The 26,926-nt window shown below is 40.3% G+C and overlaps 1 protein-coding gene across 6 annotated transcripts in view; it reads right to left on the bottom strand.

The window, feature by feature from the left end:
- The window catches only part of LOC139757244 (uncharacterized), a 90,380-nt gene that overhangs the window by 6,382 nt on the left and 57,072 nt on the right, over positions 1-26,926 (bottom strand). For 3 of the 6 annotated variants that reach the window (XM_071677509.1, XM_071677511.1, XM_071677510.1), the window contains exons 7-11: positions 14,941-15,210; positions 13,445-13,574; positions 10,119-10,211; positions 7,598-7,777; positions 2,126-2,377 (exon numbers count right to left, since the gene is read on the bottom strand). In XM_071677509.1, coding sequence (XP_071533610.1) covers positions 2,126-2,377; positions 7,598-7,777; positions 10,119-10,211; positions 13,445-13,574; positions 14,941-15,210 — 925 coding nt within the window. The remainder of the gene's footprint in view (positions 1-2,125; positions 2,378-7,597; positions 7,778-10,118; positions 10,212-13,444; positions 13,575-14,940; positions 15,211-26,926) is intronic. The other 3 variants (XM_071677513.1, XM_071677514.1, XM_071677512.1) reach the window with 2 other exon arrangements.

Raw genomic sequence — 26,926 nt, 5'->3', positions numbered from 1 at the left:
CTCCACCTCCGACACATATATCCTCTTGGTCAATCTCTCCTCACTCATTCTCTCCATGTGCCCAAACCATTTCAAAACACCCTCTTCTGCTCTCTCAACCACGCTCTTTTTATTTCCACACATCTCTCTTACCCTTACGTTACTTACTCGATCAAACCACCTCACACCACACATTGTCCTCAAACATCTCATTTCCAGCACATCCATCCTCCTGCGCACATCTCTATCCATAGCCCACGCCTCGCAACCATACAACATTGTTGGAACCACTATTCCCTCAAACATACCCATTTTTGCTTTCCGAGATAGTGTTCTCGACTTCCACACATTTTTCAAGGCTCCCAAAATTTTCGCCCCCTCCCCCACCCTATGATCCACTTCCGCTTCCATGGTTCCATCCGCTGACAGATCCACTCCCAGATATCTAAAACACTTCACTTCCTCCAGTTTTTCTCCATTCAAACTCACCTCCCAATTGACTTGACCCTCACCCCTACTGTACCTAATAACCTTGCTCTTATTCACATTTACTCTCAACTTTCTTCTTCCACACACTTTACCAAACTCAGTCACCAGCTTCTGCAGTTTCTCACATGAATCAGCCACCAGCGCTGTATCATCAGCGAACAACAACTGACTCACTTCCCAAGCTCTCTCATCCCCAACAGACTTCATACTTGCCCCTCTTTCCAGGACTCTTGCATTTACCTCCCTTACATATATATATATATATTTATTTATTTTTTTTTTTTTTCATACTATTCGCCATTTCCCGCGATAGCGAGGTAGCGTTAAGAACAGAGGACTGGGCCTTTGAGGGAATATCCTCACCTGGCCCTCTTCTCTGTTCCTTCTTTTGGAAAAAAAAAAAAAAAAAAAAAAGAGAGGGGAGGATTTCCAGCCCCCCGCTCCCTTCCCTTTTAGTCGCCTTCTACGACACGCAGGGAATACGTGGGAAGTATTCTTTCTCCCCTATCCCCAGGGAATACATATATACACATATACATTTTTTTTTTTTTTTCTTTTTTTTTGTCTCCCGCGTTTGCGAGGTAGCACAAGGAAACAGACGAAAGAAATGGCCCAACCCCCCCCCCATACACATGTATATGCATACGTCCACACATGCAAATATACATACCTACACAGCTTTCCATGGTTTACCCCAGACGCTTCACATGCCTTGATTCAATCCACTGACAGCACGTCAGCCCCGGTATACCACATCGCTCCAATTCACTCTATTCCTTGCCCTCCTTTCACCCTCCTGCATGTTCAGGCCCCGATCACACAAAATTTTTTTCACTCCATCTTTCCACCTCCAATTTGGTCTCCCTCTACTCCTTGTTCCCTCCACCTCCGACACATATATCCTCTTGGGCAATCTTTCCTCACTCATCCTCTCCATGTGCCCAAACCACTTCAAAACACCCTCTTCTGCTCTCTCAACCACGCTCTTTTTATTTCCACACATCTCTCTTACCCTTACGTTACTCACTCGATCAAACCACCTCACACCACACATTGTCCTCAAACATCTCATTTCCAGCACATCCATCCTCCTGCGCACAACTCTATCCATAGCCCACGCCTCGCAACCATACAACATTGTTGGAACCACTATTCTTTCAAACATACCCATTTTTGCTTTCCGAGATAATGTTCTCGACTTCCACACATTCTTCAAGGCCCCCAGAATTTTCGCCCCCTCCCCCACCCTATGATCCACTTCCGCTTCCATGGTTCCATCCGCTGCCAGATCCACTCCCAGATATCTAAAACACTTCACTTCCTCCAGTTTTCCTCCATTCAAACTCACCTCCCAATTGACTTGACCCTCAACCCTACTGTACCTAATAACCTTGCTCTTATTCACATTTACTCTTATATATATATATATATATATATATAATTTATTCATAATTATCAGTGCAGAAAAGTCTGTGGGGCTTGGTGGTGGATACAGGTAAGTGGTTTCAGTCCATTACACATGACAGCTACAGAATGGATGTGAGTGAATGAAGTATTTTATCCATTTGTTCCTAGTGCTACCTTGCTAAAGTGGGAAACTGCAAACAAATATGAAAGAACAAATAACAAAACAACAATGACAACAACTCATCCTAACCTCTTCATCTGCTTGTCTCTTGTCACTGCCTTTTCGTAGATGTTGCATCAAGCGACTGAAGTCTATTTGACAGTTTTTTGATGAAGTATGACTTGATAATGCTTCAAGACTGCTGCTGGTGTATAAGGAAGATGCATGAAAGTCATCAGTTGCTGGTATCAGTCCTCCTCTGACTTCTGACTTCATATCTACTTGCTTTGAAGAAATATTCTCCCCAGAAGGAAGGACTTCTAGATGGCTGCCATCAACACCCTACAAGAGTCCATAAAGCCTACTTTGAGGGAATAAGTATCTTTCCTTAAAAGAGTTCATGTTAACATAACTGAAACCCTTTATGACAATCTTTTCTTCAAGCAGACATTATATTATTTTGCTTTGTTGCTGTCTCCCGCGTTTGCGAGGTAGCGCAAGGAAACAGACGAAAGAAATGGCTCAACCCACCCCCATACACATGTATATACATACACGTCCACACATGCAAATATACATACCTATACATCTCAATGTACACATATATATACACACACAGACACATAAATATATACCCATGCACACAATTCACACTGTCTGCCTTTATTCATTCCCATCGCCAAACAGACATATGACATGAAAAATACATGACTTTTCACATCTTTTCCCTAACAAATGATCTATTTGCTGAAATACCACTAAAATGAAGAAGAGACCTTCTCACCAACTGGGGTTATGTTATGTCACATGAAAAATAAAATAATGGAGATTTGTGACCCACAGATGCAAGGAAATAAATCCCAATTCAAGCAATGAAAACTGTCAAGCTGTTCTAATGTTAAAAAAACAAGCAGCTCCATATTATCAGTCAACTGATTGATTAACACTACTCAGTTCAGAAAACAATGTAGTGCTAATTATCAATAGCTTCTCCCTCTATTTTGGAAGTTACTTTGAGAAGCTATTATCAAGTCCCTCACCATTTCACTGTCAATGATGAGTACTCTCATCAAAATATCACCATGTCCGTAATAACTAGTACTCGTGTCCTATTTCCTGAAGCAAAATCTTGAAATACTTTGACAAAGACATGCTCAATGGGTATCTATGATCATTACCGATATTAGTATGTAATTTTGTAACCCTAAGGCACTAAGGCATCTTTACTCAGCATCAATCCCTCGAGAGAGGGGTTACACAACATTACATGACCAGATATCTTAAATTTTGTTTGATAACAAATTTGAAAATTTGTTATGAAAGATGTCTGAAGATGGTGTGATGACAGAATATGGTTGATCAGCAGAGTCCTAACCAAATACATCTGAAGGAATCATAGGTGCCTTTACTGACTAGAGGCATGTACAGATGCTTGGTGTACACTGCTACTATAACATGCATATATATATATATCCAGAAGGTTCAATTATCCAGAGAAAATCATGGGGAGAGAACAGAGAACATGCACCTCAACCAGGTTCTTGCCTTACTATCACTGTAAACAAACGAGATTTTGTAGAATTCAGATATTAATAACAGCCAACAATTTGGACAAGCCAGGAGACTACCTCTGAGTGAAACGAAGCTCAAGGGTAAAGGGGAAGAGTGGTTTAGGAGAGTCTTGGGAGTAAAGTCAGGGGTTGGTGACAAGACAAGAGGTAAGGAAAGAGTAGCACTACTCATGAAGCAGGAATTGTGATAGTATGTGATAGTGTAAGAGAGTAAATTCTAAAGTGATGTGAGTAAAAGTGAAAGTGGTTGGAGAGTAATGGGTGATTATTGGTGCTTATGCACCTGGACATGAGAAGAAAGATCATGAGAGGCAAGTGTTTTGGGAGCAGCTTTGATGCATAGGACTGGGTTTTAGTGATGGGTGATTTAAATGTCAAGGTGAGTAATGTGGCAGTTGAGGGTATAATTGGTGTACATGGAGTATTCAGTGCTATAAATGGAAATGGTGAAGAGCTTGTGGATTTGTGTGCTGAAAAAAGGCTGGTGACTGGAAATACCCAGCTTAAAAAGAGAGATATACATAAGTATGTGTATGTGATTAGGAGAGATGGTCAAAGGGCATTATTGGATTACATGTTAATTGATAGGCATGTAAAAGAGAGACTTTAGGATGTTAATGTGCTGAGAGGGGCAGCTGGAGGGATATCTGATCACCATCTTGTGGAGGCAAAGGTGAAGATTTGTAGTTTTAAAAAAAAAAAGAAGAGAGAATGTTGGGGAGAAGAGAGTGGTGAAAGTGAGCGAGCTTGGATAGAAGACTCGTGTGAGGAAGTATCAAGAAAGAATGAGTGTAGAATGGCAAAAGGTGAGAGCAAATGATGTGAGGGGAGTGGGTGAGGAAAGGGATGTATTTAGGGAAGCAGTGATGGCTTGTGCAAAAGATGCATATTGCACGAGAAAGGTGGGAGGTGAGCAGATTAGAAAGGTAGTGAGTGATGGGATGAAGTAATGTTGTTCATGAAAGAGAAAAGAGAGGCATCTGAACAATACTTGCAAGGAAGTAATGCAAATAACTGGAAGTTGTATAAAGGAAAGTGGCAGGAGGTCAAGAGAAAGGTGCAAGGACTGATAAAGAGGGCAAATGAGTTGGGGTGAGAGTATCATTGAATTTCAGGGAGAATAAAAAGATGTTTTGGAAGGAGGTAAGTAACGTGTATAAGAGGAGAACAAATGGGAACATTGGTGAAGGGGGCAAGTGGGGAAGTAATAACAAGAATGATAAAGTGAGTATTTTGGAAGTAGGTTGAATGTGTCTGATGATAGAGTGGCAGATATAGAGTGTTTTGGTTGAGGTGATTGCGAAGTGTGAGGGTCAGGAAGAATGGTTTGGTTAAGAGAGAATAGGCAGTGAAAGCTTTGCGGAAGATGAAATCTAGCAAGGCAGCGGGTTTGAATGGTATTGCGGTGGAATGGTAAGGATATTCAAGGTATGTATGGCCCAAAAATTTTATCTTAAATACTTGAACTATACACAAGTATACATGGTACTTGCAACAATTTTTGGTATTTTTCTTAGGCTACTATATTTCCTTGAAAACTTCAGCATAAGAACAATTTTTCATGCTCAATAATAATCTGGGATTGAAATGTTTGGGGGCCATTAATTCATATAATTAAGCATTTACATGACTTCATGTGTGAAAGTTTTTATTATTATTAGTTTCACATTTACTAGATATCTGTTAGTCTGGGGAAGCAGGGGGGCTGGAAATCCTCCCATCCAATTTTTACTTTTCCAAACAAAGGAACAGAGAGGGGGCCAAGTGAGGATTTTCCCTCTAAGGCTCAGTCCTCTGTTCTTAATATTACCTCACTGTGGGAAATGGCGGATATGTATGAAAAAATAATTTATGTGTGTATATATATATATATATATATATACACAAAAAAAAAAATATATATATAGAGGATGTGTGGATCAGGTGTTTGCTTTGAAGAATGTATGTGAAAAATACTTAGAAAAGCAAATGGATTTGTATGTAGCATTTATGGATCTGGAGAAGGCATATGATAGAGTTGATAGAGATGCTCTGTGGAAGGTATTAAGAATATATGGTGTGGGAGGCAAGTTGTTAGAAGCAGTGAAAAGTTTTTATCGAGGATGTAAGGCATGTGTACGTGTAGGAAGAGAGAAAAGTGATTGGTTCTCATTGAATGTAGGTTTGCGGCAGGGGTGTGTGATGTCTCCATGGTTGTTTAATTTGTTTATGGATGGGGTTGTTAGGGAGGTGAATGCAAGAGTTTTGGAAAGAGGGGCAAGTATGAAGTCTGTTGGGGATGAGAGAGCTTGGGAAGTGAGTCAGTCGTTGTTCGCTGATGATACAGCGCTGGTGGTTGATTCATGTGAGAAACTGCAGAAGCTGGTGACTGAGTTTGGTAGTGTGTGAAAGAAGAAAGTTAAGAGTAAATGTGAATAAGAGCAAGGTTATTAGGTACAGTAGGGTTGAGGGTCAAGTCAATTGGGAGGTAAGTTTGAATGGAGAAAAACTGGAGGAAGTAAAGTGTTTTAGATATCTGGGAGTGGATCTGGCAGCGGATGGAACCATGGAAGCGGAAGTGGATCATAGGGTGGGGGAGGGGGCAAAAATTCTGGGAGCCTTGAAGAATGTGTGGAAGTTGAGAACATTATCTTGAAGAGCAAAAATGGGTATGTTTGAAGGAATAGTGGTTCCAACAATGTTGTATGGTTGCGAGGCGTGGGCTATGGATAGAGTTGTGCGCAGGAGGATGGATGTGCTGGAAATGAGATGTTTGAGGACAATGTGTGGTGTGAGGTAGTTTGATCGTGTAAGTAACATAAGGGTAAGAGAGATGTGTGGAAATAAAAAGAGCGTGGTTGAGAGAGCAGAAGAGGGTGTTTTGAAATGGTTTGGTCACATGGAGAGAATGAGTGAGGAAAGATTGACCAAGAGGATATATGTGTCGGAGGTGGAGGGAACGAGGAGAAGTGGGAGACCAAATTGGAGGTGGAAAGATGGAGTGAAAAAGATTTTGTGTGATCGGGGCCTGAACATGCAGGAGGGTGAAAGGAGGGCAAGGAATAGAGTGAATTGGATCGCTGTGGTATACCGGGGTTGACGTGCTGTCAGTGGATTGAATCAGGACATGTGAAGCATCTGGGGTAAACCATGGAAAGCTGTGTAGGTATGTATATTTGCGTGTGTGGACGTATGTATATACATGTGTTTATAATTACACTGTACATATTTTTATATTCATCCCCTGTAAGTACATTTTTAATCAAGCCAGGGGTGCAATTTCAGTGGTTGCCATTGGCACTATTTACCCTAGATATGCTCCTGCTCAAGGTTACAACATGAGTGAAAAGTCACCTTCAGCAAGCATCTATCACTGTGAGTACAGGGTCATCAAAGACACTTGCAGAGAAATTGGTTCTGGAGTAGTTATAATGGATCAATATGGGGTTTATTTCCTTCACCTGGTGTTATCAGACTCTGCCTGTTCAAGGTTACACTAAAAGTGAGAAGCCATACTGGCAATGCTGTCAAAGAAATTCTTACTCCACAGGAGTATACATTTCCCCTCCTACTGAAAATAGCACAACTTTGGGCTGCAGGAACCTTTTGAAAGGTGCTGGATAAAACCAGCACTCTTTCAGAGAAACTGGTCCTGGGGTGGTTATTAATACAATAAAATAAACTTCAATCTTAATATTATTCACCAAGAAATCATTGCCAAGGATCTAAAGGTAACCATAATCAAAACATGCAAGAGAATAACAATTATGATTAAATTGCTATATTCATAAACCAAATTACCATTTTTACTTTCAGAAGATAGCATCATGAACAACAAACAATGGCCTTATTCACAAACATTCAGTCTCTAGCTCTCAAGTATAAATTATTCCCTTTAAAACCCCAATTTCTTGTTATAATACAAATAAATCAACCATGCAAGAAAATGTAAACAAGTATGAAAGAAAAAACATATCCATGTCACACTGAGGTTAAATGGTATGTAACTTACTTTGGATTTGAAATTCAGTATAAATTCTAACTCTTTGTCTTGTTCACGGTTCTTTTCTTCAAACTGATCCAAATACTCCAGCAGCTGCACATCAGTATATTCTATAGATTCTCGATAGTTCCTTAGGGGATCGCCCACAGAGTTTCTGCTGGTTTGCAATTCCTCAAGGTACTCCTTAACCTATTGATAAGAAGCTTCTTAATGTAAAATTGCTATTGGAGGAACAAAATCTTTTATGGATCACCTGAAGATTCAATTTCCCCCCATCCCCATGTTTTAAAGCTAGACTTGGCGAGGTTAGAGTACAAACCTAATCCAACCAAGCCTTCCATACAAAAACGTTATGGGACAAATCTTCAGCTGATCCCCTTTTACTTATAACCTATAGACCCTGGAAAGCACAGCCTATGACAATTTACCTATTTAACCCCCCTTTAAAGCTTACCAATACTTAACATACACACATATTTAATCCACAAAGCAGAGTACTGACTTTTCTTTCTACAAAATCTGTAAAGTCTAGTAAAGCTTAACAAAGAGCTATTTAACTTGAATTACAAGTTCTAACTGTTTACTCACCTATCTATCTATCTATATCTCTGACTCCCACTTCCATTGAGAATTCCCTTCAAGGTGGTGGCCACAGTAAAAGAGTCTCCTGTTATTGCTGTTCTTACATGCAATGCATTCTTTCACCATTTCTTTCCCTCTAGTACTCTTCTACTCTATATCCCCCATGTCATGGACAAGAAAAACCAATATGTATTACAAAATCCTATCTAAAATAAAGTAATGACACTTAACCTTACCATTTGAGAAAGAGAATCCACTTGTATGTAACATGAAACAAATCTAAAAGGTAGTAGCCACTGCTACAGCATATAACTCATTATGAACTCCATTTCCTTTCATGGAGCTAAAACATTTTGATTCCCTTTCATCCACCTTCATTTCTCTTAACTCCTAGTTGTCACTGCTGATTTGCCAAGCTCAGCCATGCTTGGGCCTTTAGACACTTCATCCACTTTTTGACTCCTTACTAAATTCCTTACTTCTAACTCACCCTCATATACACAGTATCACTATGAGACAACCTTTGACACTTATACAAGTTTTCCTTTCCAACCCTAAAAATACTCACTTTTAAGGTTTAAAGAAATTTTCACCCTTACAAACATATTCATACAACAATGGTGAAAGCTACTTCAGATATATATTTATCTAGTCATCATACTTGACCACTGTCTCCCATGTCAGCAAGGGAGCACCAGGAAATAGATGAAAAGTGGCCCATTAATCACATACACACATACATACATACGTACACATATATACATATACATAGCAAAATATACATACATATACATACACAGACATGCACATACATCTTTCTTTCTTTCTTTTAAACTATTCGCCATTTCCCGCGTTAGCAAGGTAGCGTTAAGAACAGAGGACTAGGCCTTTGTGGGATATCCTCACCTGGCCCCCCCTCTGTTCCTCCTTTTGGAAAATTAAAAAAAAAACGAGAGGGGAGGATCTCCAGCTCCCCGCTCCCTCCCCTTTTAGTCGCCTTCGACACGCAGGGAATACGTAGGAAGTATTCTTAATCCCCTATCCCCAGGGATAATGCACATACATATACGTACAAATACATAAACAGACATATACATTTATACACATGTACATATTCATACTTGCTTGCCTTCATCCATTTCTGTCGCTATCCCGCCACACAGGAAATAGCATCCACCCCCTTCAGTTACTTATAAACAAATGTGTCGAACATATTTGTATGTTTCAGCACGGTGTGCTATAAGGTGCAAGATTAAGAACTTATTGTCAAGTGGGTTGCCACTGCATACATTTTATGGTTTACCCCACACCAAAGACTGATCACCGATTGCCACTATGCCCCTGCACCATAATGAATATGATTCATTGACAATTTTTCTGTAAAAAAATATATTGTAAAATTACTAGCTGCACCAGTTACACAGTATTATCAAGGTGAGATGGGCACTGCTTCCACCTTTGCTAGAAAACCCTCCTGCCTCATCTTGGTCAACTTTCATTGACGAAAGACTCAGTAATCAAAGCCACTCTCCACAATATGAAGAGAAATCATCATCACATAATTCAGGATTGTCTGCCAGGCCCTCTAAATCTACGTAAAAGCTACTCAGTTTCCTTCCTAGAAAGCGCATGAAAAAATGCTCTCACTGGCATAGATGGAGGATGACTAACTCTAGGAAGAAATCATCTAGCACTGTCACTGCCACCTCAACCATCACTAAGGCTCAGTAGGCAGCTTTGAAAATGCCATGAAACTCAATGTGAAAATGTTCATCAAGAGGTGTCCCTCAGTTTGCAAAGATATCCATTTCAAGGCATTAAGGGGTTGTAATAAAAGTTTAAAGTTGCAGTAACTGATTCAGTTACCTACAGAAGAACCTAAAAGACTGAGTCTGGTCTCTGGTTTCACAATAGGAAAAGGCACAATGCAAAGAGACAATGCACTTACATAAAGAGGAGTCCCCCAAGCCTCTATCCCCAGCTTGAGGTAGGTATGCATGGCACTACTGGAGAGAATTTCAAAGAAGTTCATATTCTGATTCTGAAATGAATATAAGAAGGCATTCTAATAATGCAGGCATTTAACATAATAGAAATTATGACAATTTTGCTTATACACAAGAACTAAAATGTACACAAGGTTAATTTCACACTACAAATCAAGATTCAGAATACATGATACTGACAACGGAAGACGTAGAAAAAATACTAATTACGAATTGTCAATTAAATCATCTGAATTATATGTGTGTTTTAGTACCATTTTAGTTACTGTTTATTTATCCATTATAAGGAGGAAGACGTACACTCATTGGGCCCCATCCATTTAAACTTTAGTATTACAGAACTTTTGAAAGTTCTGTTTACATTCTACATTCACAGTATCATCAACTAGTTTATTTCCAATCATCTACAGCTGTGATACTATAAGGTATATAGGTAGTGCATAGTAGGCAGCCACTGACCAGGGAGGTGTATTACTGATACTACCTCCCTGTGCATCTGGAGGGTCAGTGACAGCTGTGTAGTAAGCCAACAGTTCAGTGGCTGTAAAGGTGCATTCATCTGACCTAGGTGGCAGTCTTTCCTTTCTGCCTCACCCACATGAGAACTGCTGGCATTCTGTCCACAAACATACAATCTCTACTTGTCACACATAACACCTTACAACATTTAAATTAAAAATACTAAACTCATTCTTTGAACCTCTATATTTTTCTGCAGAAAGCGCTATCAACCAGCCCTACTATTTGAAAAAATGGCAAAGGCAACAGAAGGAGCATCAGATAGTAGTAGTGGGTAAGAACATTAACCAGGAGCATTAGGTACAAGTAGTGGATGGGATCATTAGGTGGGAGCATTATGTAGAAGTAGTAGGTTGGAGCATCTGACATGAACATTAGGAAACACATTAGGTAGAAGTAGTGAATAAGAACATTAGGTAGGAGCCTTTGAAAACAATGCACTAGAATAGCCCTCTGCCAGTTATAAAAAGTATCCTTTTATAACACAATAGAGTCAATTCCAGTAGAGTACTATGGCAATGCATTAATACTAACTACCTACAAATTGTTCAATGCACCCATTAGGTTTCAAAAAAGCCTCTCCATATACTCCTCATGCATTTCATGTCAAAGAAAGTCATTCTGGGGATCCATGGGTACAACTCACTCTTCCATGTTAGTCTCCAGTCAGGTTATCAGACTGTTAAGAAGCACATCTGCCGATACCTGAGTGCATATGGGAATGAGTGTGCAAAAGTTATAACAAATCACGAATGTAACTGTTAACCACATTTTCCTTGGGTTTGCAGCTCACAACACAACTGTCTTTCTGTTATATTTTTGGTCTGCACCAATATTATGTATAAGTGGCATCACAGCCTGATTCACCTTGTTGTCAGTTCCCTGGTGAGAATGTAGTGGATGGTATACCCAAGGTTCAAATCAAAACCTTCAGGGACATGCTCAAGACCAAGACGTGAATTTCTACATAGTTTAGGCACCAATGAGGGACCTTTTTCCCTTGAACAATCTTCTGTTTGCATGAAGCCAAGTCATGACAATCACCGCATTAAAATCACCCTGCCAAGATCTGTGCCCCTGCGTTCACAATTCCCACAGTGGAAAGCTATTAGAATCAGAGGAGTTTTTATCGAGAGATTATGGAGTTCATGTCAGTAGGTAGAGAGGAGGTTGTGTAGTTCAAGGGAAGTCGGGACTGCAGCAGGGGTATCTGATGTTACTATGGCTATTTAATTTCTTTATGAATGGAGTGGTGAAGGGGTACATGCAAGAGTCTTGGAAAGAGGGGCACATGTATGCATTCTGTTCAAGATGGGGGGGCACCAAGGAGGTCAGTCAGTTGTTGACTGCTGATGACATAGTGCTGGTGGCATATTCAAGTGAGAAACTGCAGATAAAAGTGTCTGAGTTCAGAAGAATTTGTGAAAGTGCAGAGCTAAAAGTAAATGTGAATAAAAGCCAGGTTATTTGGTTTAGCAGTGCAAAGAGTCAGGTTAGTTGGGGTATGAGTTTAAACTGAGAAAACTTGAAAGAAGTGAAGTGCTTTTGATACCTGAATGTGGACATGACAGCAAATGGATCCATGTAAGATGAAATGAGTCAGAGGGTGGGTTGATGGGACAAAGGTTCTGCAAGCATTGAGGAAAGTGTGGAAAGAAAGGTCATTATCCAGGAAGGCAAAAATAAGTGTCTGTGAGTATAGCCATCTGAATGGTGTTGTATGGATGCAAGGTACGGGAAACTGATGAAAATGTAGGGAAAAAGGCGAGTGTATTGGAAATGAAATGTCAGAGGATCATCTGTGGTGTGAGGAGGGGAACAAGAACAGGGAGGTCAAACTGGAGATGGAAGGATGGAGAGAATAAGATTTTGTGTGCTTGGGGCCTGAACTTGCAGGAGGGTGAAACGGGTGCATGGTATAACATGAACTGGAGCAATGTGGTATACAGGGGGCAAAATACTGTCAACGGACTGAACCAAGGGATATGAAGTACCCAAGGGAAACCTTGGAAACATGGGACCTAGTTGTGGATAGAGGTTAGAGTTTCAGAGCATTACACATGACACTGTGGAAATGGATGCAAGTAAAGGATGCATTTCATTGCATGTTCATCTGAACATGGAGGTGAAAAGTAAGAATGGGATAAAGTGAAATGGAGCAATATGGTATACAGGGGACAACACACTGTCAATGGACTGCACCTAGGGATATGAAATAGTCAGGGGAAACCAAGGAAAGATCTCTGAGGACTAGTTGTAGTTAGGGGTTTTAGTTTTGAAACACTGCACATGAAAGCTAGGGAATGAATATAAACAAATGAGGTCTTTTCTTCATCTGCTCCTGGTGCTACCTCACATACAAGGGAAACAGCAAGCAAATATGAAGGAAAGAAAAAAGATTCGTCATCCCCATTCTAATTTCTCTTAGTATTACAAAAGAGTGGAAAAGACTCAAACTGGAATGAGCACTTAATTTAAGACCTTTTGGGGGATCTTCTAAATATCTTGTTCACTTTTCTTGTAATTATCCTAGATTGCATTTTATCAGTGAATATCCTCAAAAATATTCATAACAGGCAAGTTCTCTGTTGCCTTCACTACCAAGCTGCTAAAAGAAAATCTACACAGATATCCCAACTCTTTCAACTCCTTGGGAACATGTACAGTATTGACTGCAATCACAAGGTATGATGGCATTTGCAGACAGTTCATAAATCATGACAAAGAGTAAGAAGCATTTATATCTTACCTTTGCAAAGTTAGAAACAGTGACAGCAAATGACACTTGTAACTTATTTCTTCGAGAGCAACGCAGGATGCAGTGACGAATCAAAAGCTCATCAATCAGGAATCCTGAGCGACCACATAACTCACATGATCTGCAAACCATATCTAGTTGTTAAAAATCAAAAGCATACTGACTAGGTGTGGTTGGCTGTGACTGATTATTGAATATGTTCGAGTGTTCTTTGGGCAAAATGATGTTGTCAGTTTAGGTTAAATACAGATACATACAGGAATGATATGTGATATGATATGGGTTGATTGCATTAGGAATGATACAATAATCGAAAAGTATGGGTGCACGCAAAGTGGACAAGATTGACAGAGCTGACCAAAGTGCACTGCAAGATTCTAGACATATGGAAAGAAAGAGAAAAGACAGACCAATGGGATAAATGTCAGAGGCGAAGAGAGCAAGGGAGAGAAGAGAGAGAGATGGAGGGAAGGCTTATTTTGGAATGAGAAATTCCTAGACGTGACTGTACTCCTCTTCATCTGCTGACAACGATACACCCTTCCCAAAGGAGACTTTTATCTCACAGCGTAACCATGAGTAGGCATAGTAGGGATGCAAAAACCTTTAGAGGTCCTGTGTATTACCAGGACTCTTTAATGGAAATAAGTTATGAGTACATTATAAATAAGATATTTTCTTTTTTCTTTTATAACTGTTCACCGTTTCTTGCACCACTCTATCCTGACATCAACCTTTTAAATATGTCTTTCTAACAATTTATCTGGGTTTATATCATTTTCCAAGTAAAAAGAGAATATCTAACTTTGTTGAAAATTTGTCATGATGGTGAGGCTCCCATGTAATACTCACAACTGAAAAATCTAAGGGTTTCAAAGGACAAGTTCTGTGAGTTATATTATTTGGGAGATGAAGAACCTGTATCTCTGTGGAATGAATGACAGCAAACCATGAGAGAGAGAGAGAGAGAGAGAGAGAGAGAGAGAGAGAGAGAGAGAGAGAGAGAGAGAGAGAGAGAGAGAGAGAGAGAGAGGAATACTAATGGGATCTCCCTACATAAGGTTATGCCACAAGTAAAGTCACCTATGGTGAAGTTCTATGAAAAGGAGTATGATCTCATTTAAAGAACTCACTCCAAAAGAGTTATTTCTTTGCTACTGGATGTAATGCAGCCTTGAAGCTCTAGAAGCCCCATAAAAGGGGTTCTGGGGTTATATATTAGATTTGTATATCAGGGATTGTTTCTTTCCCATGAATACTTATCAATCAAAAGAAAACTTTGCAGTTGTTTTGGTCTTAAGTTTTCGTTACTCCCATTTCCTATACACATAACATACAAAAACTACTTATCAATGATTAATATAGATCTAGGCATAATATCAATAATGTATTCAAATGAGCTAATCTTAATAAATCTCAAATTATATTAATTTTTGGGTTCTCTTGTGCATGCACTAGGAATCCTTAGCTCTCATGAATACTACTACCTTTGGGCTGTGTCCTCTTTTGGGATGACCTCTTCAGCATTGGGAGAAGCATTGTGGTAGGAGTAAAGATGTACAATTAAGGTGGTCTTCTGGCAGAAACTTCGGCCACAGTGTGAGCAGACATATGAGCGAGACTTAAAGTGAGAACATAAGTGACGTTTAAATTCAGGATACACAACAAAGCGGCGATCACATATTTCACACAAGAAGGGGCGATTGCAGGTTTGCTGCAGGCGAGGAGGGTCTGGTTTAGGAGGGTTTACAGCACGCCTGCAAGGTTTAAGAATATTCTACTAAAATGAATGAAGTACTAAAGGATTCTATCATGAAACAGAAAAACTGTTGGGCTACCCTAAGGAAAGTCAGACCTGATTCACCATCTGATACAAGACATTTGATATATATATCTATCCCTGGGGATAGGGGAGAAAGAATACTTCCCACATATTCCCTGCGTGTCATAGAAGGCGACTAAAAGGGAAGGGAGCAGGGGGCTGGAAATCCTCCCCTCTCGTCCCCCCTCCCCCCCAAAGGAGGGACAGAGAAGGGGGCCAGCTGAGGATATTCCCTCAAAGGTCCAGTCCTCTGTTCTTAACGCAACCTCGCTAATGCGGGAGATGGCGAATAGTATGGGCCATTTCTTTCGACTGTTTCCTTGCACTACCTCGCAAACGCGGGAGACAGCGACAAAGCAAAATAAAATAAAAGAAAAAAAATTATATATATATATATATATATATATATATATATATATATATATATATATATATATATATATATATATATGAGAGAGCTTGGGAAGTGAGTAAGTTGTTGTTCGCTGATGATACAGCGCTGGTGGCTGATTCATGTGAGAAACTGCAGAAGCTGGTGACTGAGTTTGGTAAAGTGTGTGGAAGAAGAAAGTTAAGAGTAAATGTGAATAAGAGCAAGGTTATTAGGTACAGTAGGGGTGAGGGTCAAGTCAATTGGGAGGTGAGTTTGAATGGAGAAAAACTGGAGGAAGTGAAGTGTTTTAGATATCTGGGAGTGGATCTGTCAGCGGATGGAACCATGGAAGCGGAAGTGGATCATAGGGTGGGGGAGGAGGCGAAAATTTTGGGAGCCTTGAAAAATGTGTGGAAGTCGAGAACATTATCTCGGAAAGCAAAAATGGGTATGTTTGAAGGAATAGTGGTTCCAACAATGTTGTATGGTTGCGAGGCGTGGGCTATGGATAGAGATGTGCGCAGGAGGATGGATGTGCTGGAAATGAGATGTTTGAGGACAATGTGTGGTGTGAGGTGGTTTGATCGAGTGAGTAACGTAAGGGTAAGAGAGATGTGTGGAAATAAAAAGAGCGTGGTTGGGAGAGCAGAAGAGGGTGTTTTGAAGTGGTTTGGGCACATGGAGAGAATGAGTGAGGAAAGATTGACCAAGAGGATATATGTGTCGGAGGTGGAGGGAACGAGGAGAAGAGGGAGACCAAATTGGAGGTGGAAAGATGGAGTGAAAAAGATTTTGTGTGATCGGGGCCTGAACATGCAGGAGGGTGAAAGGAGGGCAAGGAATAGAGTGAATTGGAGCGATGTGGTATACAGGGGTTGACGTGCTGTCGGTGGATTGAAGCAGGGCATGTGAAGCGTCTGGGGTAAACCATGGAAAGCTGGTAGGTATGTATATTTGCGTGTGTGGTGTGTGTATACATGTGTATGGGGGGGGGGGTTGGGCCATTTCTTTCGTCTTTTCCTGCGTACCTCGCAAACGGCGAGACAGCGACAAAGTATAAAAAAAAAAAAAAAAAAATATATTATATATATATAAAAATATAATATTTTATATTTCCTGGGTGGGATTAAGAATACTTCCCAGTATCCCTGCTGTCGTAGAAGCGATAAAAGGGTAGGAGCGGGGGCTGGAAATCCTAGGTTTTTTTTTTTGGGTTTTTTGAATTTTCAAAAAGGAACGAGGGGGCAGAGAATCTAAAAAAGGCCAGCCTCTGTCTAGTGCTACTCTAATCGCTGGGAATGGCGAATAGTTTAAAGAAGAATATATATATTTAAATTATATATAATTATATAATAAATATTATAAAATAAAATTGTATATTAATAATTTCCTGGGATGGGAGAAGATACTTAGATTCCTGGTGTGTAAAGGGACTAAAGGGAGGAGCGGGGTGGAATCCTCCTCTATTTTTTTAATTTCCAAAAAGAAGAGGGGCCAGTGAGGATTCCCTAAAGGCCAGTTCTGTTCTTAACGCTACTCGCTAATCGGAAATGGCGAATAGTTTGATAAAAAAAAATACAATATAATTATTATAAATATATATTTTTATTATAACATCAATAAATGTAAATATATAATAATTATGTTATAATTATTATATATTAATAATATACATATTAGTGTAATCTGGATGCTATATGTATATATGTTATATTGGTAATAGTATATTAAACACCTCTGCATGTTCACCTGATCACTCATCTTTTCACCATCTTTCCCTCCAATTGGCTCCACTTCTCATCGTTTCTTTCACTTCTACTTATCTTTGTCAATCTTTCTACTCATTCTCATGTGCCAAGATCAAACCCTTTTGCTTCTCAACCCACTCTTTTTATTTCCACAATCTTCTTACTACATACTATTCAAACCCCTCCATCCATATGTGCCTCAAAATCTAATTTCAGACTCACCCTCAGGACATCAATCCTCCCACGCTCGAACCATAAAACTGCTGAGAAATCCTCCCTGGCCCACTTACTCTTCCTTCTTTTGAATTCGAGATAAAAAAAAAGGATTCTTGATATTAAAATTATATTCAAGTATATATACAGAATATTTATCTAATTATATCATATTACCCCTGGATAGGATTAAGATTACTTCCAGTTCCCTGCGTTCCTAGCAAGGCCACAAACAGGAGGAGGCTGGAAATCCTCCCCTCTCGTTTTTTTTTTTATTTTTAATTTCCCAAAGAACGACGGGGCCAGAGAATTCCAAAAACCTTCTCTTTTTCACATTCTCTAACCGATATTGCGAAACTAGTTTAAAAAAAGAATACATATTACATTTCTCAATATAATATATATCAATGTTTTTTTATTTTTTTCGAACAACTATCGCCACTTTCCCAGCCTGCGAGCTACTAAGACAATGGCACTTGGCCTTGAGAATTGCATTCCCTCCCTAACAGCCCATCTCTGTTACCTAATTATGAAAATCAAAAAAAAACAAGGCACCCAGCCCCACCTCACATTCTCTTGAGTCGAACCTTTCGCACCATGGAATACTGAATATTCTTACCTATCCCGATGAAATTATTATTTATCTAATAATATATATATATATACCTATAGGTAGCAAGAATACTTCTCACATTTCCTGATGTCCGTAGAAGGCGACTAAAAGGGAGAACCTGTGGGGCTTTAATTTCTCCACTATTTTTTCTAATTTTGCAAAGAATGAACAAGAAGGGCCAGGTGAGGTATTCCCTCAAACCCAGTCCTCTTTCTTAACCTACCATCGCTAATCGGGAAATGGCGATAGTTTAATTCAAAAAAAACATATATAATATTAATAATATATATATATATATATATATATATATATATATATATATATATATATATATATATATATATATATATATATATATATATATATACATATATTATGTGTATATGTGTGTATGCATATATGTATATATATGTATATATGTGTATATATGTATATTAAACACCCTCCTGCATGTTCAGGCCCTGATCACTCAAAATCTTTTTCACTCCATCTTTCCACCTCCAATTTGGTCTCCCACTTCTCCTCGTTCCCTCCACCTCCAACACATATATCCTCTTGGTCAATCTTTCCTCACTCATTCTCTCCATGTGACCAAGCCATTTCAAAACACCCTCTTCTGCTCTCTCAACCACACTCTTTTTATTTCCACACATCTCTCTTACCCTTACATTACTTACTCGATCAAACCACCTCACATCACATATTGTCCTCAAACATCTAATTTCCAGCACATACACCCTCCTGCGCACAACTCTATCCATAGCCCACGCCTCGCAACCATAAAACATTGTTGGAACCACTATTCCTTCAAACATACCCATTTTTGCTTTCCGAGATAATGTTCTTGACTTCTAAACATTCTTCAAGGCTCCCAGAATTTTCGCCCCCTCCCCCAACCTATGATTCACTTCTGCTTCCATGGTTCCATCCGCTGCCAGATCCACTCCCAGATATCTAAAACACTTTACTTCCTCCAGTTTTTCTCCATTCAAACTTACTTCCCAACTGACTTGACCCTCAACCCTACTGTACCTAATAACCTTGCTCTTATTCACATTTACTCTCAACTTTCTTCTTTCACAAACTTTACCAAACTCAGTCACCAGCTTCTGCAGTTTCTCACATGAATCAGCCACCAGTGCTGTATCATCAGCGAACAACATCTGACTCACTTCCCAAGCTCTCTCATCCATAACAGACTGCATACTTGCCCCTCTTTCCAAAACTCTTGCATTCACCTCCCTAACAACCCCATCCATAAACAAATTAAACAACCATGGAGACATCACACACCCCTGCCGCAAACCTACATTCTCTGAGAACCAATCACTTTCCTCTCTTCCTACATGTACACATGCCTTACATCCTCGATAAAAACTTTTCACTGCTTCTAACAACTTGCCTCTCACACCATATACTCTTAATACCTTCCACATAGCATCTCTATCAACTCTATCATATGCCTTCTCCAGATCCATAAATGCTACATACAAATCCATTTGCTTTTCTAGTATTTCTCACATACATTCTTCAAAGCAAACACCTGATCCACACATCCTCTACCACTTCTGAAACCACACTGCTCTTCCCCAATCTGATGCTCTGTACATGCCTTCACCTTCTCAATCAATACCCTCCCATATAATTTACCAGGAATACTCAACAAACTTATACCTCTGTAATTTGAGCACTCACTCTTATCGCCTTTGCCTTTGTACAATGGCACTATGCATGCATTCTGCCAATCCTCAAGCACCTCAACATGAGTCATACATACATTAAATAACCTTACCAACCAGTCAACAATACAGTCACCCCCTTTTTTAATAAATTCCACTGCAATACCATCCAAACCTGCTGCCTTGCCGGCTCTCATCTTCCGCAAAGCTTTTACTACCTCTTCTCTGTTTACCAAATCATTTTCCCTAACCCTCTCACTTTGCACACCACCTCGACCAAAACACCCTATATCTGCCACTCTATCATCAAACACATTCAACAAACCTTCAAAATACTCACTCCATCTCCTTCTCACATCACCACTACTTGTTATCACCTCCCCATTAGCCCCCTTCACTGAAGTTCTCATTTGCTCCCTTGTCTTACGCACTTTATTTACCTCCTTCCAAAACATCTTTTTATTCTCCCTAAAATTTAATGATACTCTCTCACACCAACTCTCATTTGCCCTCTTTTTCACCACTTGCACCTTTCTCTTGACCTCCTGCCTCTTTCTTTTATACATCTCCCACTCATTTGCATTTTTTCCCAGCAAAAATCATCCAAATGCCTCTCTCTTCTCTTTCACTAATAATCTTACTTCATCTTTTTTTTCTTTTTTTCTTACATATTTGCCTTATCCCGCATTACCGAGGTGGCGTTAAGAACTAAGGAGTGAGCCTTAGAGGGCATATCCTCAATTGGCCCACCTCTCCATTCCTTCTTTTGGAAAATTATAAATGGGAGGGGAGGCTTTCCAGCCCCCTGCTCCCTCCCCTTTTAGTCAACTTCTACGACACGCAAGGAATACGTGGGAAGTATTCTTTCCCCCCCTATCCTCAGGGATATACATTTATTCTTATTTATTTTGCTTTGTCGCTGTTTCATACTATTCGTCATTTCCCGCATTAGCGAAGTAGTGTTAAGAACAGAGGACTGGGCCTTTGAGGGAATATCCTCACCTGGCCCCCTTCTCTGTTCCTTTTCTTTTGGAAAATTAAAAAGAAAATGAGAGGGGAGGATTTCCAGCCCCCCGCTCCCTTCCCTTTTAGTCGCCTTCTACGACACGCAGGGAATAAGTGGGAAGTATTCTTTCTCCCCTATCCTCAGGGATAATATATATATATATATGGGAGGGTATTGATTGAGAGGGTGAAGGCATGTACAGAGCATCAGATTGGGGAAGAGCAGTGCGGTTTCAGAAGTGGTAGAGGATGTGTGGATCAGGTGTTTGCTTTGAAGAATGTATGTGAGAAATACTTAGAAAAGCAAATGGATTTGTATGTAGCATTTATGGATCTGGAGAAGGCATATGATAGAGTTGATAGAGATGCTCTGTGGAAGGTATTAAGAATATATGGTGTGGGAGGCAAGTTGTTAGAAGCAGTGAAAAGTTTTTATCGAGGATGTAAGGCATGTGTACGTGTAGGAAGAGAGGAAAGTGATTGGTTCTCAGTGAATGTAGGTTTGCGGCAGGGGTGTGTGATGTCTCCATGGTTGTTTAATTTGTTTATGGATGGGGTTGTTAGGGAGGTAAATGCAAGAGTCCTGGAAAGAGGGGCAAGTATGAAGTCTGTTGGGGATGAGAGAGCTTGGGAAGTGAGTCAGTTGTTGTTCGCTGATGATACAGCGCTGGTGGCTGATTCATGTGAGAAACTGCAGAAGCTGGTGACTGAGTTTGGTAAAGTGTGTGGAAGAAGAAAGTTAAGAGTAAATGTGAATAAGAGCAAGGTTATTAGGTACAGTAGGGTTGGGGGTCAAGTCAATTGGGAGGTGAGTTTGAATGGAGAAAAACTGGAGGAAGTGAAGTGTTTTAGATATCTGGGAGTGGATCTGTCAGCGGATGGAACCATGGAAGCGGAAGTGGATCATAGGGTGGGGGAGGGGGCGAAAATTTTGGGAGCCTTGAAAAATGTGTGGAAGTCGAGAACATTATCTCGGAAAGCAAAAATGGGTATGTTTGAAGGAATAGTGGTTCCAACAATGTTGTATGGTTGCGAGGCGTGGGCTATGGATAGAGTTGTGCGCAGGAGGATGGATGTGCTGGAAATGAGATGTTTGAGGACAATGTGTGGTGTGAGGTGGTTTGATCGAGTAAGTAACGTAAGGGTAAGAGAGATGTGTGGAAATAAAAAGAGCGTGGTTGAGAGAGCAGAAGAGGGTGTTTTGAAATGGTTTGGGCACATGGAGAGAATGAGTGAGGAAAGATTGACCAAGAGGATATATGTGTCGGAGGTGGAGGGAACGAGGAGAAGAGGGAGACCAAATTGGAGGTGGAAAGATGGAGTGAAAAAGATTTTGTGTGATCGGGGCCTGAACATGCAGGAGGGTGAAAGGAGGGCAAGGAATAGAGTGAATTGGAGCGATGTGGTATACAGGGGTTGACGTGCTGTCAGTGGATTGAATCAAGGCATGTGAAGCGTCTGGGGTAAACCATGGAAAGCTGTGTAGGTATGTATATTTGCGTGTGTGGACGTGTGTATGTGCATGTGTATGGGGGGGGGTTGGGCCATTTCTTTCGTCTGTTTCCTTGCGCTACCTCGCAAACGCGGGAGACAGCGACAAAGTATAAAAAAAAAAAAAAAATATATATATATATATATATATATATATATATATATATTTTTTTTTTCATACTATTCGCCATCTCCCGCGTCAGTGAGGTAGCGTTAAGAAGAGAGGACTGAGCCTTTGAGGGAAATCCTCACTTAGCCTCCTTCTCTGTTCCTTCTTTTGGAAAATAAAAAATGAGAGGGGAGGATTTCCAGCCCCCCGCTCCCAAATATATATATATATATTCCTATGAGTCCACGGGGAAAATGAAACATGATAAGTTCCCAAGTGCACTTTTGTGTAATAATCACATCATCAGGGGAGACACAAGAGAGGAATATAAGTCAGTTGATATACATCGAAGAGATGAAGCTAGGACGCCATTTGGTAAACATGTGATTGTCCAAAACATACGAGTGTTTATAAACTTATCATTTTACAAAAATTATCAATAATATAGTTATCTAATTTGTATAGACCATCACTAATATTAAGATTATAATTCTTTGTGTATTTAATGATAGAAGATTCAATGATATTTGTATGCAGCATTTATGGATCTGAAGAAGGCATATGATAGAGTTGATAGAGATGCTCTGTGGAAGGTATTAAGAATATATGGTGTGGGAGGCAAGTTGTTAGAAGCAGTGAAAAGTTTTTATCGAGGATGTAAGGCATGTGTACGTGTAGGGAGAGAGGAAAGTGATTGGCTCTCAGTGAATGTAGGTTTGCGGCAGGGGTGTGTGATGTCTCTATGGTTGTTTAATTTGTTTATGGATGGGGTTGTTAGGGAGGTGAATGCAAGAGTGTTGGAAAGAGGGGCAAGTATGAAGTCTGTTGGGGATGAGAGAGCTTGTGAAGTGAGTCAGTTGTTGTTCGCTGATGATACAGCGCTGGTGGCTGATTCATGTGAGAAACTGCAGAAGCTGGTGACTGAGTTTGGTAAAGTGTGTGAAAGAAGAAAGTTAAGAGTAAATGTGAAGAAGAGCAAGGTAATTAGGTACAGTAGGGTTGAGGGTCAAGTCAATTGGGAGGTAAGTTTGAATGGAGAAAAACTGGAGGAAGTGAAGTGTTTTAGATATCTGGGAGTGGATCTGGCAGCGGATGGAACCATGGAAGCGGAAGTGGATCATAGGGTGGGTGAGGGGGCGAAAATCCTGGGAGCCTTGAAGAATGTTTGGAAGTCGAGAACATTATCTCGGAAAGCAAAAATGGGTATGTTTGAAGGAATATTGGTTCCAACAATGTTTTATGGTTGTGAGGCATGGGCTATGGATAGAGTTGTGCGCAGGAGGGTGGATGCGCTGGAAATGAGATGTTTGAGGACAATATGTGGTGTGGGGTGGTTTGATCGAGTAAGTAATGTAAGGGTAAGAGAGATGCGTGGATATAAAAAGAGCGTGGTTGAGAGAGCAGAAGAGGGTGTTTTGAAATGGTTTGGGCACATGGAGAGAATGAGTGAGGAAAGATTGACTGAGAGGATATATGTGTCGGAGGTGGAGGGAACGAGGAGAAGTGGGAGACCAAATTGGGGGTGGAAAGATGGAGTGAAAAAGATTTTGAGTGATTGGGGCCTGAACATGCAGGAGGGTGAAAGGCGGGCAAGGAATAGAGTGAATTGGATCGATGTGGTATACCAGGGTCGACGTGCTGACAATGGATTGAATCAGGGCATGTGAAGCGTCTGGGGTAAACCATGGAAAGTTCTGTGGGGCCTGGATGTGGAAAGGGAGCTGTGGTTTCGGTGCATTATTACATGACAGCTAGAGACTGAGTGTGAACGAATGGGGCCTTTGTTGTCTTTTCCTAGCGCTACCTCACACACATGAGGGGGGAGGGGGTTGTTATTCCATGCGTGGCGAGGTGGCGATGGGAATGAATAAAGGCAGACAGTATGAATTATGTACATGTATATATATGTATATGCCTGTGTGTGTATATATATGTATACATTGAGATGTATTTATTTATTTATTATACTTTGTCGCTGTCTCCCGCGTTTGCGAGGTAGCACAAGGAAACAGACGAAAGAAATGGCCCAACCCCCCCATACACATGTATATACATACGTCCACACACGCAAATATACATACCTACACAGCTTTCCATGGTTTACCCCAGACGCTTCACATGCCCTGATTCAATCCACTGACAGCACGTCAACCCCGGTATACCACATCACTCCAATTCACTCTATTCCTTGCCCTCCTTTCACCCTCCTGCATGTTCAGGCCCCGATCACACAAAATCTTTTTCACTCCATCTTTCCACCTCCAATTTGGTCTCCCTCTTCTCCTCGTTCCCTCCACCTCCAACACATATATCCTCTTGGTCAATCTTTCCTCACTCATTCTCTCCATGTGCCCAAACCACTTCAAAACACCCTCTTCTGCTCTCTCAACCACGCTCTTTTTATTTCCACACATCTCTCTTACCCTTACGTTACTCACTCGATCAAACCACCTCACACCACACATTGTCCTCAAACATCTCATTTCCAGCCCATCCATCCTCCTGCGCACAACTCTATCCATAGCCCACGCCTCGCAACCATACAACATTGTTGGAACCACTATTCCTTCAAACATACCCATTTTTGCTTTCCGAGATAATGTTCTCGACTTCCACACATTCTTCAAGGCCCCCAGAATTTTCGCCCCCTCCCCCACCCTATGATCCACTTCCGCTTCCATGGTTCCATCCGCTGCCAGATCCACTCCCAGATATCTAAAACACTTCACCTCCTCCAGTTTTTCTCCATCCAAACTCACCTCCCAATTGACTTGACCCTCAACCCCACTGTACCTAATAACCTTGCTCTTATTCACATTTACTCTTAACTTTCTTCTTCCACACACTTTACCAAACTCAGTCACCAGCTTCTGCAGTTTCTCACATGAATCAGCCACCAGCGCTGTATCATCAGCGAACAACAACTGACTCACTTCCCAAGCTCTCTCATCTCCAACAGACTTCATACTTGCCCCTCTTTCCAAAACTCTTGCATTTACTCTTGAGATGTATAGGTATGTATATTTGCGTGCGTGGACGTGTATGTATGTACATGTGTATGTGGGTGGGTTGGGCCATTCTTTTGTCTGTTTCCTTGCGCTACCTCGCTAATGTGGAAGACAGCGACAAAGCAAAATAAATAAATAAATCTAAATAAGATATATATATATATGTGCAGTGCCCAACTGGATGGTGAATACCTAATTATAAAAAGCTGACAATAACAAACAGTCATCAAGCAATGCCTGCAACAGTCCAAGATGCATAGTAAAATCTACAATGATACTTTTTAATGTTCTAACTGTATCAGTAAAACCACAGAGGACTACTAAGAATTGCAGCATGGTATGCAGTACATTTGCATGAAAAATTTCCAAAAACCAGGTGCTAATATGTAAAAAGCTGTGGTGAAGTGAATATGCAGTAGCCTTTTGTTAAACCATCTACCTAAGCACACCCTTGTTAGTAAGTACTTTTCTAAATCATGAGGTTGATTGTATCCAATACAAAATTTTGTAAAACTCCTATTCTTGCTTTTAAGATTTTATCGATATGGCTGACTTGTATCACACTGAAATTTCCCTTAAAAATAAATGAAAAGGTGCACACATAACATGTTCCTAATGCCCATCTACTCTCGAGACATAACTGATGTAAAAAGTGAAACTAAAGTCACACAGAACTACTTTGATGATAAAGTATAATCTATAAAGATTCACTTCATTAAATCTAAAGACTGTCATCGATAATGCCTAACTGCCTAATAATTAAGTTTATTCACAACACAATAATCCAAGTTTCTCAGTTAACACTTTCAGGGATGGAGGGCATAGATTCAGCTAGTCTTTGGGAGCAGGCTTCCTGATCTGGTGGTCTGGGAAGCTAGGCTAGACATCATTTTCAAGAAGGAAGTCCTGGAGCAATTATCAATCAATGAATGAATCAATAAGTAAATAAATGAATAGATAAATCAATATGCAGCCTTTCTTCACCTGTTCCTGGCATTAGCTTGCTAATGCAGGAAACAGCAGACAAATATGAAAATAATGTACGTGATTCAGTGCAAGGATGTGGGTAAAACTGACAGTGGATGGAGAGAGATGGGTGACTATTGGTTTTATGCACTTGGTCATGAGAAGAAAGATCTTCAGAGTCAAGTGTTTTGGGAGCAGCTGAGTGAGTGTGTCAGCAGTTTTGGTGCAATGGAATGGGTATTAGTTATATATTTATTTATATTTATTTTGCTTTGTCGCTGTCTCCCGCGTTTGCGAGGTAGCACAAGGAAACAGACGAAAGAAATGGCCCAACCCACCCCCATACACAATGCATATACATACACGTCCACACACGCAAATATACATACCTATACATCTCAATGTACACATATATATACACACACAGACACATACATATATACCCA

Source organism: Panulirus ornatus, chromosome 25 (assembly GCF_036320965.1).
Source record: "Panulirus ornatus isolate Po-2019 chromosome 25, ASM3632096v1, whole genome shotgun sequence".
In the NCBI taxonomy this organism is placed as follows: domain Eukaryota; kingdom Metazoa; phylum Arthropoda; class Malacostraca; order Decapoda; family Palinuridae; genus Panulirus; species Panulirus ornatus.
Note: the sequence above shows the minus strand (reverse complement) of the source record. Positions and strands in the feature narration are given on the sequence as shown.